At 39.7% G+C, this 20,490-nt stretch overlaps 1 protein-coding gene across 2 annotated transcripts in view; it reads left to right on the top strand.

The window, feature by feature from the left end:
* Positions 1-20,490, top strand: part of CDK6 (cyclin dependent kinase 6) — a 141,901-nt gene that overhangs the window by 19,725 nt on the left and 101,686 nt on the right. For both annotated transcript variants that reach the window (XM_040549584.1, XM_040549585.1), the window contains exon 3: positions 10,011-10,146. In XM_040549584.1, coding sequence (XP_040405518.1) covers positions 10,011-10,146 — 136 coding nt within the window. The remainder of the gene's footprint in view (positions 1-10,010; positions 10,147-20,490) is intronic.

Below are 20,490 nucleotides of genomic sequence, written 5' to 3'. Positions count from 1 at the left end.
TGTCTGGTCTGAATTAGTCATCTCAATGTCTTCCCTGGCAAACAGGGAGGGACAGTACCTACTCCTCTCCCAATTTATTCAAGGGCTGATGTGGCCCTTTCAGACTAACCACCGAAGTCCTGAACAGCTCTGTTATATGCCTTGTATCTCTTCCAGGGGAGCTGAGGAGAGAGCTTGACGCTCCACAAGCTCTGCTGCGCTGCCCACGAAGATGGGCATCTGTCTGATGATGGGTAGCCAAAGACAGCTACGTTGGATGGAGTTAGCTAGCATGCCTTAAATCTGACTGCCTCCCAAAAGATGAGACCAAACCCTGTTTGTTTTTCTTACCTATGTGAGCAATTGCCACTTGTGCTCCCCTTCAGGTATTGCTGAAGTGAATGGAGGAATTTGCTTTCTCTTTAGCTAACAATTTGCTTTGTATCACAGCGCACAGGCTTCTTGGGGACAGACCTGGCATCAAAGCCTGACCAAAGTCACCCCTGAAATCAAGTGTAGACAAAAAGCATCAAGAACTGGTTCTCTATTTTTGCGTCTTTTAACCTCGTGCAGGACAAGCATGTGTGGAAATTAACACACAGCATCAAAAACACCCATTGAATTTTCACTTGATGTATTGCTGTACGTAGCAAATGGGTTTGCCACCCAACCGCCATGCTTGCCTTGGAAGCGGGTGGATATACCTGGTCCATTTTCAGGAAATTTTGAGCAGTGCAGCACCATTAGTTCTAGTGAATCCATAAACAGATTCTTTCAACAGGTTTAGACATTTTTAAAGTTGTTTTCATGCAGTTTGAGTAAATGGTGGTAATTTGCTGTTTCCATTTGTAAGATAACAAGATCTGTTCATACCCATTCGTGTTTCCTAGTCCCCTAGGTAAAGACTGAGAAAGCGATGTGGTTCACAGTTGTGTTCATTTCAAACGTTAAGAAAAAACAAATATTGTGATGAACTGTTTGCAATAAATCATGAACATCGTTTTCAGAGAAGTATAGCCATATGAAAAAATTGCCTTGAGTCATAAATCTAATAAACAGGTTAAGAAGGAGAGACATTGGTACGGATAAGGGCATTGAGGTATAAGAGGGGGGCTCACTTGCAGCACCCTAGACTGCAGAATTATCTCTGCATGAGTAAGAAAAGCAAGATCAGGAACCACAGATAGCAACCATCATAGTAGATATGGGTGTAAATGGCATACAGGGGTTTACATTGCTCTCTGTCCAGGTAATGACTGTCTGAGTATAGGGTTCTGTAAGAAGTCTGCACCTGATTTCCCAGACTGGTGATAGTTTCATTCTCTTAGAAAGGATTTTCTTTGCTATAATGTTGTCTTGAGAGGTAAGGACATTGTACTTAAGAAAAGATGCATAATAATAAACCCAGAATATAAATACCAGACATTACAGTGACCATTAAATATTTTAGTGTGTTTTACTCCTATATATACCAATTGCTTTCTTTTTAATACAAGGATATGCAGCATGTTGCATTAAAAAGATTATAGATTTCCTTAATAATTCCTTGAATACATTAAAATACTATGATTCAAAGAACTGAAAAGAATTAATTTAGTTTTCAAAATAAGAGCTGTCATTACTAGTGTTTACATGATTTATTTACTTTGCGTATATCAGTTTTGTCAACTTTAGCCAGTTTAGCCTTCTACTTTTCTTTAGGTTTTTTCCCCTTCTATTTTACTACTCTTTTGCTTTTGCAATGGAGTTCACAGTATTGTCGAAGCATGAAAGTTTTCACTTTCTAAAAGTCAGTTCTTGATCCTGCTTTGAGAAATACAAAGCATTCGGTCCCATCTCTTCATATGAAACTCTGTACAAATGTATTATCTTGAGAAGTCTTAGTGTGTCAGTGTCTCACAAATCACTACAACAATACTTTCTGAGGGTCTTAATCAAAACTGTGGCTACTGCCAGCAGAAGAACCACAACAAGGCATTTCGCACTTAGTGCTCACTCTGTGCCCTACATCCTCCCCCCAGTGCTGGGCTCCTTTCGGCTTCTGCCCATGCTGGTCCTTCTTCCTGGGAAGTGGCAGCAGCAGGACTCGGGCATATTTGCAGCAGTTAGCATGCCCCCTCACCTGCTTTGTGCAGCAGCTTTGACAAGTAGCTTTGTCCTTTTCAAGTACTACCAGTCAAGCTGTGGTTACTTGTATTCCAGAGGGCTTGGCATGCACCTGAACGTTAATTCACTTTCAGACAGAATATGAGTTTTGAGTCTAGCAACTATCCCTGAGCAGAGTTATGTCTGAAGAGTAACCTGGAGGCTGTTCAGGAATAGCAGTCCCTGAATCAATGGTAAACATTAAAAAAGCACTCATCTTCTGTCATCTTCTACAGCACCTGCTTCTTGTCATTTAGGTTTCCCAACACATCTCTGAAAAACAAGAGCTTGGAATCAAATTTGCATTAGATACACTTAAAGCTTAAAAAGCATTGGATAAAACACCTGTGATATTGCAAGGACATTGCTGTGATATTGCAAGGATTTAAAAAACTCTGTGAGACAGTACACGGTATCAAACAGGACACTGGGTTTCATGCTGTGACTACTTTTTGTATCAAGTGGAGGGTTATTATTTCCTATGTTATTTTTGATATGTTGGCATCACCATTTAGTTAACTGTCTCAAGTGTAGATAGATTAGATTATTAAGCTACTGAAGAATAAATGATAATTTATGCAGCCATAAAATCTTCTGAAGATGAGTCGTTGGTTTTATTAAAGCCTAGAAAAGAAACGATCAACTTAGATTTAGATTCTGCATGTTTGGCATGAGCACAAATTCAAAACATAAACTGAAATGTGGAATTTGTAACAAGCAATTTGATTGCAAGCTACACATGAACTGCATTTTGTTGTTTCCCGTCTTGCACCAGGTACTGCTGGCAGCCCTGGGTAATTTCTGTGCTCCTTGCATTTGAATTAAACAAATTCAGTACTCAGACATTGGTTTTATTTACATGTTAAGCAATTTAGAGAATGCAAAAAGGAATGCAACTACCCCTGGGGAAGGTACTCTACAGAAAATCTGAAACATTTATGAGGAGATGCACATGCACTGCCTATGAATTAGAGCATCTTTAATTTGTGCTTGAAACTGGAAGTTGATGGGGAGCCCTCAGCAATGTGTAGCAGCGCTGTGCATGACTGAAGGGCAGTGTACTTTCGCGTGCTCCAGGATCGCATGAGAGCACCACGAATAGGTCAGACAGCAATTGCTGATCTTAAAGAATCTGCCAGTGGCCGTCTTTGCAACAGGCCATGCTGTTTTTCTGATGTGGGGGAGACGTGGCTGTCCCCACGTAGAGATCCAGCCGTCTGTTTGGTACAGCAGTGCACAGGGCAAGCACAGGCATCAACAGGCTGCTATTTTCCCCAGATAATGGTAATTGCTCAGCGTGTGGCCAGCTTGGATTTAAAATCAATTGCAATGAGATGAAGCTGCTAATTGACTGGTGAGGAGTAAGTATTTTGAAAAACTGGTGAATTGCAGGGCGAGTCCTGAAACTGAATTTTGCTGCTAAGAACACTGAATTGCTGACCTTCACCAGATTCATTTCTGTTCCTTGACTATTAAAAATAATCTCCCTTCCCGAAGAAGATGAACAAGAAATGGCAGTGTTAGGGCTAAAAAAGACAGCATTATGCTATAAACAAAGAGAGGTGTAGAGAACATCTCGTCAAACACATTTTTCTTTGAAATAAAACTCTCAACAACTGAATATTTTAGTTACTTGGGTGGCATGGTGAGTAAACGTACTTGGCTCTTTCATCTTTTGGGCACAAATCTTGGCTTCTGTTGAAGACGAAAATGAGTTTTGGTGGTTTCATGGGAGCAGACATTTGTCTGCATCACAAAACCGTTCACGCTGGCACCACAGCTCGCTGTAGCTCGAGTGGGGCCCAGCAAGGAGAGCAGGGGTGCTGCAGGTCAGGGCTGCAGGCAGCACGGAGCGTTGAAAGCTTGCCCAGGCAGCCCACACTATCGGACTTTAGCCAGTGCTATTTACTTCGCCTTCAAGAGCATCTATTTCTCTCTGTCACTTTCCCTGTCTCTCCTCCTCACACACACTTAAAGAACAAAAACATCTTTTATAGAGCTAAGCATTTTAAATAATTTTTCCAAGTCAGAAAGGCAGAGAGACTGGAAAAAATTACAGCACAAAGCTCAGCTTGCAGATGAACGATTGCCTTGTCATCCTAATATCCCCCTTCCTTCCCTTAAACCTCACTGCTGAGTGGGCTCTAAGCAGGGATGTTGGCTGGGCTCTGCTGGGGTAGGTCTCCAGGCGAGGATGTTCTGCTGCCCTGCTCTCATCATGGCATTCCTCCTTCGTGGCAGCTCTCTGCTCTGCGCGCAGCAGATAATGAATGAGTTGAAAACATTTATCTGCATGACATCTGTCTGTCGCAGATAAACTCATTTATTTTATCTGATGTTATGTTCTGTCCTCTTCTGTTACGTGCCTGAAAGAGGTTTCTTCTGAGGAAAAGAAGAGATCCTGTTACTCTTTCCCGGGAGGGCAGCAGAGCAAGAAAAATGTTTGCTGCCTCCAAGAACTCACTAGAAATGCAGACAATAAGGATTTGAGACTCAGAGTTGCCATCAGCAGTGCCCAGATACCTGAGGTTGTTTTAATTAATCAAGATTGATGCGGAACATCTGCCTGCTGCTGGATGGAGCTTATGGTGGGCTAGCGTACCGCGCTGCAGGCAGTGCTGTGCTGTCCCACCGCATGTCTCCAGCCCTGAGGTGGGTCAGCTGAGGGTGGTCTAAGTGTCCCTGCGTTGTTCTGCAGTCTGCCATCGAGGCATACCCCGTATCCCATGTATCAGTGCACATCGGTGCAGTGCAGCTGGCATGGCAAGCACACTGAGAGGCCTCCTAAAGACCCCATACACTTGTGAAACGGGAACTTACATCTTGCATTACTAAGTGTTTTTACAAATGTTATCACAGGAAAAAGCAAGAAAAAAAATAAAAATAAAAACCCACACTTAAAATGTTAGATACTTTGAGTTTAGAGGCCCGTTCATCTGCCTGTGCTCTTTTTGTCATCTAAAATTACTTCACTAAAACTCCTCAGAGCGGGAAGAACGTACATCTGAAATACCGGCTTGCAAAGGCATGGAGGAGCAGGTGACTGCTGATGAGGCTGAGACAAAGCAGTGTGTCCTGAACAAAGAGAAAGAGCTCTGTCATACGTTTTAGAGTGTGAAGCTCTATTTCCTGTTTTGCTACGTGGGACATGGTTCTTGTAACGCACATGTTCCAGTTCACTTGCCCAGCTATTGTGTTCTTCATCTGAAATACAGCCCCTTTGTTACAATACATTTGGTATATGTGATTTCAAGTGAGGACTGTTTTCTGTTAGCGGAGAGTTTTCTTCTTCAAAAACCAGGCAGAAGGTAGCTAAAATTAAAAGTATGGGGAGAACTGGTCTTTTCAAGGAATACTTAGTTTAAGAAGTTGGGCTGAATGAAGGGCTTTCAGCTGGTCTGGAGCCAGGTCTTACAGACTGAGTGGCTTCCAAAGAACAGAAGCGTCTTAAGGCTGTTGCTGAAATTTGGACTCAAAGGATGCCTGACTGTCGTTCTTCAATGCATTTAGGTATGAGAGGCTGAACATTTTTGTGCCCTTGAAAATTATGGATTTATAGGATTAAACTGAGCCAAAGCCAGTGAAAGCAGAAGCTATTCAGGTTCCCCCCAGATATTTGCCAAAAAACCTCAATCATGACCTGTAATAGTCTTGGTATCCCAATCTTGTGGTGTTTGCATTTACGCTGTCAATCGTACATAAATTTTGTGATGTTTTTCTGTCATGTGGTAAATACCTTGTGGAGTTAGGCGAGACCACCAAACCTTTCTGTCTGAATCTTTGTCCAGACTTCTGAAACCTGGAAATGTCTTAAACTTTTCTCCTTCTCATAAATCAGCGGCTCCGGTTCTCTTTCGTTGTCACACATAAACTAGGAAGTAACTCTTCCTGGGAAGAGACTGCTCCTAGGAAAATTATGGTAAATCCATGTTACTGAAACACTTTTGAGGGTTGGGACTGGTTTTTTTGTTCAATGCTGTGAGTGACCAGCAAAGTAACAGGATCTTTGTTCATGTTGGATTAGTCCTACTGCAATAAAAATAACAATAAGCTCTTGGATGCTTTGGCAGCAAGTATTCCCTCTGGCTAATTTTCCAGTTGTACTTACTCATCTGTTTGAAAGTAGCCAAGGGAACTGATGTCCTACAGTTTTTCAGGTCTTACAGTCAGATCTCTTTTTTGGTATGTCTTGCAGGTGGCAAGTTTGATCTACTGGTGGTTTTGAACTCTATCATTGCTGCCTTGCTGCCTCAGTTTGCTCAGGAAAAATGTGTGAAAATGGGTAACTTTATAGCAGCTCTCAGAGCATCTCAAAAGCAAATCTAGTAACATTGAAGGACTTTCTAGAAACTGTTAGCAGATTAGTGTGGGTCAGAATATACGCAGCGTTTTCAAAGAAACTGGAACACTACCTGTTTTCTGCTGAAAAAAACTTGACATTCGGACTGCATATTGTAAAGTAAAGATGAACTGAGATTGCATTTGTCAGATTACATGTTGTAAGAAACAACAGAGACTTCAAGACGCATCAAGTTTTCTAGAAGAGCCTTTTGTAGGAAGGAAGGTACTCTCGTTATAGTAAGATCCTCTAGGCGCAAGGCATATGAAATAAAATAGGCACAGATTTATAGCTGGTACGCTTTTTTACTTGAGTACAATTAACTTGAAAAAAATGCATTAAAATACAGGTAGTCAGTAAGTGTCTGCTGAACAATGTGCTAGTTCAGATCGATGCATCAGGCAGTGTATGACTTCCAGCCAAACATCTTGTTAAATACTTGCAGGATTTCCCATAGCGGATCTTACTTTAATCAAATAATTCAATCGTTTCTTTTCTAAGTACAATAGAAGGGCTGGGCTTGTGTTTACAAAGTGTTCAGTATGGAAATCCTGTATTAATTGAGGTACATTTACTTCACTTGGGACAGTGTCCACATCGTAACTCTTTAAATAAAAGGCCTTTGGCTGTTGCCTGAGAGGCAGTGACATCCAAAACTGGCCCATCACGTACAGAGAGTCATGAGGAAATGACCTGAAAGATGGATAGTGTAGACAGCAGGGGTATGCCTAACTAAAGGAAGCAACTCTGTGAATGATTTTCTACAGTGGATGTAAAAGAATATAATTTATGAAAGGTAGTTTTATCCCTATGGACGCTATCAGGTGAAGAGGCTGTGTCTTTCTCAATCTATTTTCCAAATTGCACAGGCAATGCCAGATGTTGCCTTTTTGTAATACTGCAGATTCATATAAGCTGTGCTTTAAATTATTATCTTTCTAAGGCAGCAGCTGTGTTTTCTGTGAGTAAACATGATGTGCTTCCACCCAGCCCGGTGCAGGATCTGGAGTTTCTATTATTAACAGTAGCGCATTTAGAGTTTCACATAAAGGGTGTATAAAAGGGAAATATATTATTACTCAGTGATAGTATTATTACTCAGTAATAGCTGACTAAGATTGTACTCCTTAGACTTCCTAATTTTGCTATGCCAGTAAATGCCAGAATCAAAATGAGCCCGACACAGAAGAATTAAACACAGAATCAGCATTTCCTTCTGCAGTGAGTTGGAAGATACATTTTGCTTCTATATTCTATACAGTGAAATCTTTTTTTTTTTTTCCTTTTTTTACTGAATTATAATTCTGCTATAGTTGAAAGGTAATTTTGCCAGTATATTAAATACCTGGCAAAAGAGGTGTTTTAGAACATTTTTAGGTAAATGTAGGTCAACACAAAGGAATCATACAGTTGGAAATATTTTCCAGTGTTTATGTTCAGATGTTCAGACCTGTCTGGCTCCTCTCTATTTGCATGTGTTGGGGTTATAGGCAGTCCGGCTACATTCCACATTGATTTATATAAATATATTACAGATTATTAACCTCCAGCCAAATACCAACAAATTTAACTTTTCAGGAAGACTTGCGACGTTTCACAAAACTGATTTACTGTGTACAGGACATCTACCTTCCATACATGCCACATTGAGAGAATCACAAAGAGAATACTATTTCTGTTTATGAGAAATGTGCTGTTGCAGTCACTAGTTTCCCATAATCATTTAGTAAATATTTGTTCATACAATGATTACAGATTAAGCACAGATAACATTTTTTTTAAAGACGTAGGGTGATGGTCTCTTCATATCCTGTAACTCTAGTTCCCAAATTGTTACTCACTGAAAAGATTCTTTAAGCTAAAAGGAATGTACATGCATCCCTTTTCAAAACATTGTGTCTAATAAACAATTTTTAAGTGTCTGTCTAAAGGTTATTTAGGAAATGCTTTTAAAATGGGTCCAGAACTGTAACATGTTAAATCTGTACCATCTCAAGTGAAGCATAATGCTGTCTTAAATTTTGGTTACAGTCCTCACAGGTAGCTATGCCAATTCTTATCTTCCCTTGCCTTGTGAAATATTTTGATATTTAAGGTAAGAAGTAAAAACTCATTACAAAACATTTACCTCGTCTGTTTTTCAGATGACCTATTTTAAATGCAGTGACCCCCATAGCTTTGTGTGTGATTTGTTTTGTCTCCAGATCCTGCATAGAAAGTCCTTAGTCCTAGGACAAAGAACAAAAATATTACTTGATAAAATTATCAGAAATCCTGCACTTTCCACAAAGTAAGCAAACATTTATTCTAAGAGAATAAAAGATGCACATAATAAAACAGTATTGCTGCTATGACGTTGACCAAAATAAGTGGTAGTGTTAACAGAGTAGTAACAAATCACTACTTTTGACTTACTATCAATGATAGGTTCTTCAGTTTAACTGTATCCACTTCTTTCTGAATAACTGTATATATATATATATTTAAATCTACTGTCACTTAATAAAAGTAACAATTGATTTTCTGCCTCACTTCAGAGGGAGAGGCAGTCTGATCTTTACAGTTTTAAAACTAACCGAATGCACACGTTAGTAAACTATGTGAGCAGGGGACAGAGGATTTCCTACTGTGATTTAGTGGAAGTGGGACTTCAAGGAGGGTAATGAAGATGATGGTCACTGGTATGACTATAGGTGAGAAGCACTGAAGGATGGGCAGGCATTTTTGCAAAAGATAAAAAAAACAGTACAGTAGAAGAAGCGTAGAAGATGAGAGAAATCCTAATTAAAAAAATAAAACAATAGAAAATAAGCTAATCAGATAGGAATGTGACATTATGAAGAGCTTTGGAAATGAGCTTGAATTTGATGTTTTGCAACAAGGTAAAATGATAAAGAAAATCCATTAAAAGGATGATGGAAAGTGATGAAGGATTTCTTAGCTGTGGCATTTTGTTGCTTTGTACATAAAGCTTTTTTTTCCAAGCTGTATCCTGACTCAGAAGGTATTCCTTGCTTCTGGAAACTTGCAGTAATCGACACAAAAATTCTGTTTCCACCAAAGAAGATTTAATTCTGAACATAGGTAAAGGTGAACATGATAGTTATGTGGGAAGAAAATGAAGGTGCATGTAAGCACCCTGTATCTTTTTTTCTTCTCCTCAGAAATGTTACTCGTATTGGTTTTTGAAAAGCCGTGTGATTGATGCAGCATAGACTGTGGATAAATATCAAGTCATTTTCTGTGTTAAATTCAGTTGCTTTGTCAACAAAATATTTTCTTTTCATGTAATTATTTTACTTTCATGAGCTGATGATTCTTACTACTTAATCCTATTTTAGAATCCCCACATGAATGAGAGAGATGATATTATCAATGTATCAATAGTTATCTGATGAATCAAGAGCTCTTTGCTCTACCTTTGGAAAGTACTTCTTTTTTTTTCATTCTCTATGCTATAAGAAATTTTAAAAGACCTGTGTGAGCTGCAAGGTATGTCTGTACTGGTTCCTTATACTTACCTCCTCTCTTCTTTGTCTTCTCTCAGATTGTTCGATGTGTGCACCGTGTCACGAACAGACAGAGAGACCAAGTTAACATTGGTGTTTGAACACGTGGACCAAGACTTGACTACTTACTTGGATAAAGTTCCAGAGCCTGGAGTGCCTACTGAAACTATAAAGGTATTTCAGAAGAAAGATGCTGGATACTCTTTCAGAAAATATAAGATAGGAAGGACACAGAGATAAATCATAAAGCCCTTACTCAGGCAAACTGCATTTTAATGGTGTAGGACTTTATCATATCAAAAGTGAGTAAAACCCAGCTTGGGACATGAGTTGCAATGCAACAATCTGTATTCACTAACTGAAGTATTCTCTTTGTAGAAATGTTGTACTTGTTTTTTTCTCTTTTAGATTTTAAATCCCCTGACTCTCTCCCATTTTGCTGCAGTCCTACCAAATGTAGCATCTCAAATCATTAAGAATGATCTTTGCTCACTGCTATGGGCAGATCATTGCATTACTGTTTAGTCCAAGACTGCTTTAACCTTCCCTAGAAGGTGGCTGATAGAGTGCTGGATATTGTTAGAATTGATAAGATAAATTCTATGCTTCTACTCCATTCTCTTTGCTTTCTGTTCCCCCAAGACAGTCCTTTCCTTGCATGTCCCTCTGACTAGAAAGGTATCTACACATCTCAAGAGCAGGAGATGTTCACCATGGACTTGTTGGGAGGGTGCTTGAGCTCATTCTCTGCAGAGGACAGAGGAAGTGCTCAAGGAAGGGGGTAGCATGACCAGTTGTAGAAAATGGAACTGGAAGCATGCTCATGAAGTTTTCCATCATGTCATCTCATACTCTGCATCTGCAAGGGAGAACCTCTTCCCGAGATAGGAAGTGCATGTATTACTGGTACTAAAACATGTATTCCAACTCCTCTTTTCTCCTGGGAATTTCACAGTGAAGTGGTACATCAAGGATCATAGCTTGAAATGTTTGACAATATGTTTAGGCCTGGAAAAAGACGCAGAGGGATTGATGTTCCTACATTTTGACTACCTACCTAACAATTCTTTTGATTTTTCTTTTTCATGATGAGAGCTAATTTATGCTTTCAGAGAAGGATTGCCTTGCTTTTGTATAAGTACTTTCTGAAGGTATCTTGTGTCTTAGTCTGGCAAAAGTCCTGAGGAAGGAAAAGATGAGAAAAGAAAACATAAAAGGTATCTGAAATTTAGTTGTTTTAATATTTTTTGTTAACAGCTTCAAACTTAGGAGTTGTTTGATCTTTCTGTATAAAATGAGACATAACACTGATAAAGATCTTTTCACTTGTATCAAAGTCACAAATGTATAACATCAGCCAGTTCCAGCAACTGTATTTTTTAAGCCACCCTGAGTGGATAAAAAAAAAAAATGAAAAAAATGATACAACCTCAGTTCAGTCCCAGCAGAAGACTGGAATGTACCTCTTGCATTTGAAGGGCTCTTTCATGTTAACACTTCTAGGGTTCTACAGCCTTCTAGGGCTTTGATGCTACCTAAGGAATCTGTATATCAAAGTACCTAACATGGTAACAGTAACATAAAAGGTAACTGACATCCTGTCTTACTAAGTATATTAAAATAGATGGGAACTGAATGACCGAGCCTCTGAAATTTCTTTGAAATATCTTCCAAGCAATGTTTCACATGAAGCAAATGGAAGAGGTGAGCACTGGATTGAAATGCTTCCAATTTTTTAAAATCCTGTTTTAAATTCACACTAGTAGATTGTAGTATGTATGCACAAATATGCATTTCATGGCAGTTTTATACTTGTGAAGGAAAATGCTGGTTTTACTTTTGAAAAGCAAGTGCTATTCTGCTGTTGTGTCATTTCTTGAATTCTGTTTAGGACAGGAATAAAAAAAGAGATCTAGTTAAATTAAATTGGACCTTGTTACTTTACTATTTATGTACCTTATCCTGAAAACACAGTTTATGGAGGTACTTTTGCTGATAGTCTCTGAGGACTGATGACATGAGGAAGGTTCTCAGGGCTTATTCCTAATGCATTTCGATACCTTTCTAATGATAATGTCTTTATGGATGTTTCTGGTGGACACTGAGGCAAAGCATAATTCTCTTGGCTGCAGGGAAGTATTACCATTTTGCAGTAACTGAGCATTTAACCCAGAGAACATACATCGTTAAATGACTAATCTGACTTTTTATAGTTTGGCTTTTGAGGTTAATATGGATTTGTACTTCATTTATTTTCCAGAATTGCAGACAATTTGTGTAGAGTATTTCCCCTTACCACTAGCACAGTACAAAACAACTGCCAGTATTGTAAGACCATCTGTTAAAGTTCTGTATGTGTCAGCAGCACAGAGGTACCAAATGAGCTGAGTAAGCTCTGGATAGCTCGAGTTGAAGGATCTAATATACTCCTTTGGCACTATGGTGTAAACTCAACAGTTATTAGTGGAACTTGAAAGACATAAAATTACTATGAGAGAAGTATCAGTCCCAGAAGATCCTTTCTCTGTGAATTAGCTATTACTATTACGTACCATTTGAGGGTGGGAGACAGCTTTTGCTGGTTTGGGGCATTCTGGGGTTTTTAGTTACTAACTGTCAAGGAATATAAGTGACAACAATACCGCTTTAAAAATTTCTGTTACGTTTAGAAGATAGTAGTCAGACTGTAGCAGTTCAGGGAAGGTAACCACATAGATCATTTAAACACAGCTAACTCTTTTGTCCTAATGCTGCTCAGCAATGTCTTTCCAATGTCTGCATCCCTTCAGCAGGAGTCCTTCAGCAGGAGTCACCCCAGAGGATATTTTAGGAACATATCCATTGCTACCCATAAAATGATGGAAGAGGGGCAGTTCCATTTTGAGTCATTACCTAGTAGCGGGAATGCTTATAGAGGATGCAGGGCAGACTTGCTCAGCTCCCCTCCCTGTCTCTAGAAGCATGAATGCCTATTTCTGTGGCTGTAGCTCCGAGTTATACGTTATTCTAGAAGAAGGTATTTTAAATCTTTTCTAATGAGGTACTTCCATTTTTCTATAATGGAGTGTTCTAGAGAGAGGAACAATGTGATCCCAAATGCTTGTGGACGTGGCACTCACCTTTGAAAGAGAACTATGTTCGAGCCTTTAAACTAATTAATATGTCTTTAAATCCTGGATTATAGTCCTGCTTCCCATATTAGACCTAATTAATATTTATTCTGTATGGGATGAATCAGAATCAGCAATGACACCACCTTCCTCCTGTCCTGTCCTGTCCTGTCCTGTCCTGTCCTGTCCTCTCCTCTCCTCTCCTCCCCTCTCCTCTCCTCTCCTCTTTCCTTCCTGGGATACTCTTTAACTTTAGGGCAGTTTCCTTGGAACTGGAAGGTATGAGTTCAGTTTCCTTAGGACACATCTGCTAGTCATGCATAGGTCTTTGGTAATGTTAATGCCATTAGCAGTTGAAAGAGATTTGGCTCATTAGGAAGTTTTGTTAGTTGACATAAGGCTTGTGGAAATGGGAATGACACATCTCTGCCACAGAACGGAGATCTTTTTATTTATTTTTTCAAAGGTTAACAGGCCACTAGAGCATTATGATGTGTTAGTCTTTGAGACTGAAGCATGTTTAAGCTGGATGATCACATTTTGATACAATGCTTGCGACGCTGGTATGTGTTTTGGATCCCAAAGGATTTGGATATAGGTGTGGTTGTTATAACCCTAGTTACATAGTTCCTAGTTCCATAGTTCCATAGTTCCTAGCTCCTAGTATGGAAATCACGGGCATGCAAATTAATTGAAGTATGTGCAGTTAAGCTTGGCATACCTAACCTACTGCAATGTATATAACAATACAGAACTTTAAATTGCTATATCCATGTGATGATTTGGTATATAGAGTTAGGTGTTTTAGGCTTACTGGAGTTTTCTCCAGCCATCTTGCCAAGGAATCTGTACGAATGAGAGAGGATAACAAACTGTTACCAAGTTTCTTTTTGATTTTAGTAGTGAACAAAGCTAACTTTGCTAGCTAATGTCACTGTAAGTAAACCAGTGGCTTGTAATAGTTTTCTTCATCAGAAAGATGAAGAAATTGTAATTCAGAAGAAAATTGAAGAGAATGTAATTCATCAGAATTACACATGCTAACTGGGCTGTGTATGCTTTCAATCTGACAGTCAGCAGATAAGGGAACAGAACAAAGGTCTTTGGTATAGCAAGTGCATACATTATCTATTGTGGGGTGCTAGAAGACCAGGGAATGATCTACCCTCCTCTGTGATCTAAGAATCACCATGGCATTCACCACAGCCTGGAACAGGGCAGCCTGGAACAGGGACAGAACAGGATTTAAGGTGTATCCTTTCTCTGGTGTTTATACTGATTCCTTGCTCAACTGAATGGCTTTTGTGGATATTGTTTTTCTGTTTCTCCTTTGCACAGGAAGCCTAGATCTCTGTCTGATTCAGATATCCAGATTTTGCTATTTAGATGCTACTTAGACCGTACAGCAGTGAACCCCATTTCCTTTTGTGGATTTATCTGATAGTAGCCTATAAATCAAATTTTAAAATATTAACTCAGTCAGTTTTATGTCTTGGAACAAAAGTTGCTGTTACATCCCTGTGCACTTCCTCTAACTTACGTTACCTGCTAGCAAACCAGGTGGGCTGGCCACGTCTTTGCAGGGCTCTTAGAATATTAATATGAAGATGTTACTTCTCAGAAAGCAAACCAGTGTTTGGTGTTGTGAGGTGAGTCATCAGCCATCTGCCACGGTTGTACCTCCTCAGTTGATCACGTATGAGATGTGCAGCAGATGTCACACAATCATGCAATTCTGAAAACAGCACAAGGTATTCCAGGAAAACAGATTCGCCAGTGCTGACACTCTTCAGAGTGAGGCTGTGTTTTACATCTAAATTAAAAGTCACTCCTTTACACGTAGCTGCACTAAAAGAGCTTACAAAAATTAATAACAAAGATACTAAGGGAAGAGCTGTTCATAAATTTTTTTCCCAGCAGTATTTTTGTAGAAAAGAAAAAAGCAAAGCTTAGTGGGGAACTGAGAGCCCACAAATAATGGATCAGATCCCCAACTGATGCAGAGAGGTGTAAATCCATTAGCTTCAGTGAAACAATGGCAGTTTATGGCTGCTAAGGATCTTGTTCTTTGTGCAGTATTTTCCAACAAATTTTGTTCTGAAGCCATATTATGAATTAAAGAAGAATTATCACTATAAACAAATGGAAAACAAAATGACTGAGCTGTGTTGTTACCGTTGGTTAAATCTTTTTATTTTTTTCTCTGTTATCCTACTGTCAGGGGTTGGACTGCTGCATGGAAGGGTAGCAAGAGAGAGAGCAGGTGCCCTGCACAAGTGGCAGCTCTGAAGGAACTACACTTTAAAAAGAGGATGTTCTCCAAATGGTGGTGGTGGTTCCCTCTCTTACAGGCACTGTCATTTCTTTCCCATACTGCTGCTGCATGTCGAGACGCAGCCACGTCTCTGGTGCAGTTGTGGAGGGGACAATGTACAGGCTGACCAAGGGGCTCAGTGGAGTCATGACTTGAATGAAGAGACTGCTCAGCGCAGGATGTTTTGAAATTTAATGTTGTGTCTGTCCAGTTACTTCCTTCACCTGGGCCATCTTACTGCCACATATTTTAATGATGGTGGAATTAAATATCCCCAAATCCCTACCACTTCCAAAGTCAAATGCAAACACTTACAAACTGATGGTAGGGTATAGTTGTTTTTTTGTAATGCTGTAGCCCAAGACAGCCCAGACCTCCGTTGCTTGCAAACTGAGAGCTCACAAAAATGCGAGGCACTCCAATAATGCTAAATCACCCTGTCCTGAGCAGAGTGATTTAAAATCATTGGAGCGCTTCACATTTTTTCAGTTGTTCCAGTTTGGAAAGCAGTCAAGCAACATTGTAGCATAATGCGTGAAAGTAACCTGCCTGAAGTAATAATTTTAGTCTCTCAAAACAATGACACAATTACAAATTCTGTCACTGAAAAGACGTCTATCAAGGACTCTCTAAATAGACATCTCAACCTACTTTTCTTTTATGGTCCCAACTCTCAAGGCAGCAGCGTGGTCCATTGTGGCTCTAAGGGATGCATCCTCCTTTGAAGTCAGAAGAAAGCAGGGGGGGCTCCATTGTTTTCCATAGATGGAGGGCCAGAAATCATCTTTATTCAGGAAGTCAAAGGGAATTAAGACATTGTAGAGATTCTAAATTGTGGTAAGGGATGGAGAGTCAGTCTTTGGTAGAAGAGCATTTCTAATGCAGTCATTGCAGAATTACAGCATTACGGGCCCTGGAAATGAAATGTTGCAATCAGCTCATTTAATTCCTCTTAATTTTGCAGAGCTGCACATTGATGTGATGAAAAAAAAAAAAGAAAGAAAAAAAAAAAGCTTATGAGTCTACTGTTCTGGATTTCCTTGAGATGCTCTTGGATTATTAGTGACACTGGGTTTTTGCTATTGGAACATCAGTGTGGTAGCGACTGCTATGTGAAATGCTTTGATGACACTGAAAGAAAGAAAGGGAGCACGTGGTAGGAATAATGCTCAAGCAGATGTAAAAGTGGGGCTAGGCTGCCAGGCGGCGTGTCACAGACAGTGCCATTCTGTTCAGCAGCGAGCCAATGGCAGTTCCTAGGAGCACGGAGGATTTTCAAGATGCTTTCCTTTGTCTCGTTGCGGTGTTGTGTGGTCGCAACTTGCTCTGCAAGTAAATTCTGCCTCGGTGATCAGCAGAAGCGTCACTCATGTTTTCAGAGTCTTCCTCTTCATCAAAGATGAGATGCTACAGTTAAAGTAATTAGGGGAAAGCTGTTGCAGCTCACAGTGTGCTTAAAGCAGCAGCAGAACAATAGACTGAAATGTTCAGATTTACCCATGTTCTAGAGTTTGCTTGCGAGCCATATGTTACTTTTGACAAGTAATTTGAAGGTCATACTGCAGCAGATGTGAGATAGAGAGGAGACGTTCAAAGAGCTGTTATTGATTTGTACAGGGTAGATAGGAATCACTTTCTCAATAGCAGTTTCTGCACTAGCAAGAGATCAGGGCCTTATGTTCTGCATATGCACAAAGCTATACCTCACCCCAAAACAAGCAGACAGCACTGGGGAAGAGGAGACAGAATGGCACAAATTGTGATGAGGTAGGTATTTGGGAAACCTGACTGACATTTTATTTACTTGTTGAACCCCAGAATCTAATTGTTGAACTCAGCTGATCTGGGACTAGAAGCATTGCTACAGGATACCTCTCCCTTCTTAGAGAACCCAAGTTTTTACAGCTCAGATTCTCAGTACTAGGATATTCGCAAAGTATCTATATTTATTCATGGCAAATATACAGCTGTGGTGTAAAGTAAATATTCAGAAGGTTGCCACAGACAATGCTTAGCTAGCAGAAGATAATACAGTAACCAAATAAATTGTTCCAAAACTCTCTTTTCCACCCAAGAGAAATTTAATACTCTTGCACTAACTGCGTGCACTGCTTTTATGCCAGTGAGTAGGCAGGTTATTGTATCAAACAGTAAAAATTAAGCATGTTACTTTAGTGGCACACTGATTTACTCAAGATATGTCGTGTTCATTTGTCTTCCTCCATGACAGATGTATTTAGCTTATGCCAGAAAATAAAGTCCCATACTGGCAGGGATTTTTTTTTTTTTTGGCCTATTTTCCTATGCAGAACTTAAAATTAGCCTTAAGAATTTTTTAATTATTCGTACACATAGGCATATATATATATATAGTCGCATAAATGCATATGTGCGTATGTAATTATTGTACAAGCCCCCTAATATATATGTAGCAAAAAATGTTGCTATTTCAGCAACTGGGAAAAGAGGAAAGGGAAACTCGGTGATTGTCACTACCATGTAGGAAGTTCATGATCCAAAAATAGCCGTGGGCCAGACGAGTCCAGAATGAGAAACCCAGGTGCTTAGAGAAGAGTCAAAAGTACAATACGAGAACACAGAAGGGGTGGCCCCACTCCTGTGCTTGGGAAGTAGTTCAGAGTATACCATACTTGTATGTATATACATAAAGGCATGCTGCACACACACATACACACACGTATACACACACAGGTATACGCACACATATATACAGATACAGATATCCACGTACACCTGCCGATTCCCAGAGTCCATCCCATAGGCCTCTGTTCCAGCTCACCATCGGGTACAGCTGAGCTGCATGAGGGCTGTTGCATTAGGGAGGGAATAAAATGGGTCCCAGCCGAGACTGCACCTCTCCCTCCTACTCGTGTGGGATCAGAGACCTATGGAGAGCCCCTGTCCCACTCGCCTCTGCAGGTCCTGGAACAGACACAGTTCCTCCCTCTGCTTTCCATCCTGTGGCCCTCGGGGACAAAACTGCAGAGAAGCACCAGCCGCTGCCGTCAGCCAGCTACATTCAGCTGCTGAAGCGACCAAAGCCAAAACTCCTGACACTCAAAGAACTTCTGGTGGTTTCAACTCAATGTTCTCTGCCCATGCTAATCCCATTTTCTAGTCCTTTCCTCCTTCCATCCTTTCCCTCCACCTTCATTTTTTCACCTCATGTTCACTCTGTATTTACGCTGTATAACACTTCTTTGTTCTTTCCCTTCCTCCACATCTTTTATCTCCATCACTTTCCATTCCATTTCCCTTCTCCCCTCCTAACTGACTCTACTGCCATTAAGAAATAATGTCATGGAACTGTCACACTGTTTCTCCACCTGGGGTCTGTCTTGTCCATTTTATTTGTGAGCGTTTAATGGAAGAAACTGTATGAAAACCCTTGACTGTACAGTGCCCACCATAATAGGTTGTCCTTTTTGGCTGGCCTTTACACAATACCGTGTTAAACATGAGTCATGATAATCATACCCTACACCAGCATTATTTGACTAAAATTGTGCTTGTCCTCTGTTCTGCTCACCCCCCACCAAAGCCACACTTCACACATTTACACAACTGCTTCCTTTATGTATCAGTGCTCTGTAATCAGCGTGTGGTTCATGTTACAGTTTTCTCAGGTTTCAAAGTGAAATCAAATGAGCTTTCTTCCATTTTGAGAATATCCTTCTTTTTAAGAAGTCCAAACAAAGACACACATTATTAGTAAGTTCGCAAACAGCTGCCAAAAGACAGAAAATTAAGAATGGAAACACGAGTGAAATAACAGAAATACTGTTTGGTGTTTGCTCTTTGTGAGACAGCAAGGGAAAATATTTGGGGATTAAAATGATTAATTTATTTGTAGTTTTAATAAAGCAGATGTGGTTTTGTAATATTTGCCAATGTCAGTGCTCCAGAGCACGACTATGGGTCAAATCCTTCTGTGGTGTAGCTGTTGGCTTCTTAGGGTTACTCCAGGAGTGAGTGTGGTACAATGCTAATAGCATCAGTTAGCAAGCAGCCTTTCATTTGTTTTCAAGTAAAGCATGAACAGTTTGCAATTAAGAAAGAGCAAATTACAAAGGCTTAAGCTCCTAGATCAAAATCTGTCCTTAATTTTTGGGCTGGAAGCCTTATCCAAAAACTCATAAACACTAGTATTTTAGGTTCTTTTTACTTCTCTGTTATTGTTACAGCCATATAGTACTACCACTTATGTCAGTATACACAAAACATCTAAAATCATGTTGGGATATATACCTGAGCCTTCTGGTTCAACTTCAGACCTTAAAAGAGAAACCCCAAAGGGAGCAGAGGCTCTGCTCCAGCAAAGCACTTAAGCTTCTGCTTAATTTTATGTAAACAGATTGCTCCAGCTTCGAAGAAGTGAGGTTGAAAGGCTGCAAATTGGAGGAGCTAACAGAGCAGGATCAGTTGTTATCCTTTTTTACTGACCTGATGAATTCCAAAGTTAGAGCAAAGAAGAAATGAAACTGTTGTTTCTGTAGTCTCAGATTAGTCATAAACATGTATTTTACTTGTATTTAAATGCTTTGTCAGATCAAGGAAGTTCCCTCAACATGTACGTGTAAGCCAATAATCTTTGGAACCAGACTCCTGACTATTTACAAAAGTGTGTCATAGTTGGTCATCATAGTAAAATCACTCAGTAATGGAAAAGGGCTCTGCAGGATCATAGGTTTAACACAATGGCTTGCTTGTTTCTTGTTTTATTAATATCATAACTGTTCTGACCACAGAATTTACCCCATTTGCCTTTGCAAATCTTGACCCTTGAGAATACCCATTTAAAAGAAGCTGGTTTTTACCATTCTGACCAATGCCTAAACACCAGTGCACCGTATCTTTATTAATGTTGAACAGTATCTTATACCATAAAGGGCCCATTGAAATGAGAGGATTGATTGCAAAGAAAGTTACTGCTCAACAGTTTTCACTGTTGCTAAATATGTGACTTTACAAACAGCACCATTCAGTTTTTTAAATATTTGTAAAATGTCTAATTTCTTTGATCTATGCAATAGGAAGCATTGCATTGTAACTTTAAAATGCCCAAAATAATCA

Source organism: Cygnus olor, chromosome 2 (genome assembly GCF_009769625.2).
Source record: "Cygnus olor isolate bCygOlo1 chromosome 2, bCygOlo1.pri.v2, whole genome shotgun sequence".
Classification (NCBI taxonomy): domain Eukaryota; kingdom Metazoa; phylum Chordata; class Aves; order Anseriformes; family Anatidae; genus Cygnus; species Cygnus olor.
Note: the sequence above shows the minus strand (reverse complement) of the source record. Positions and strands in the feature narration are given on the sequence as shown.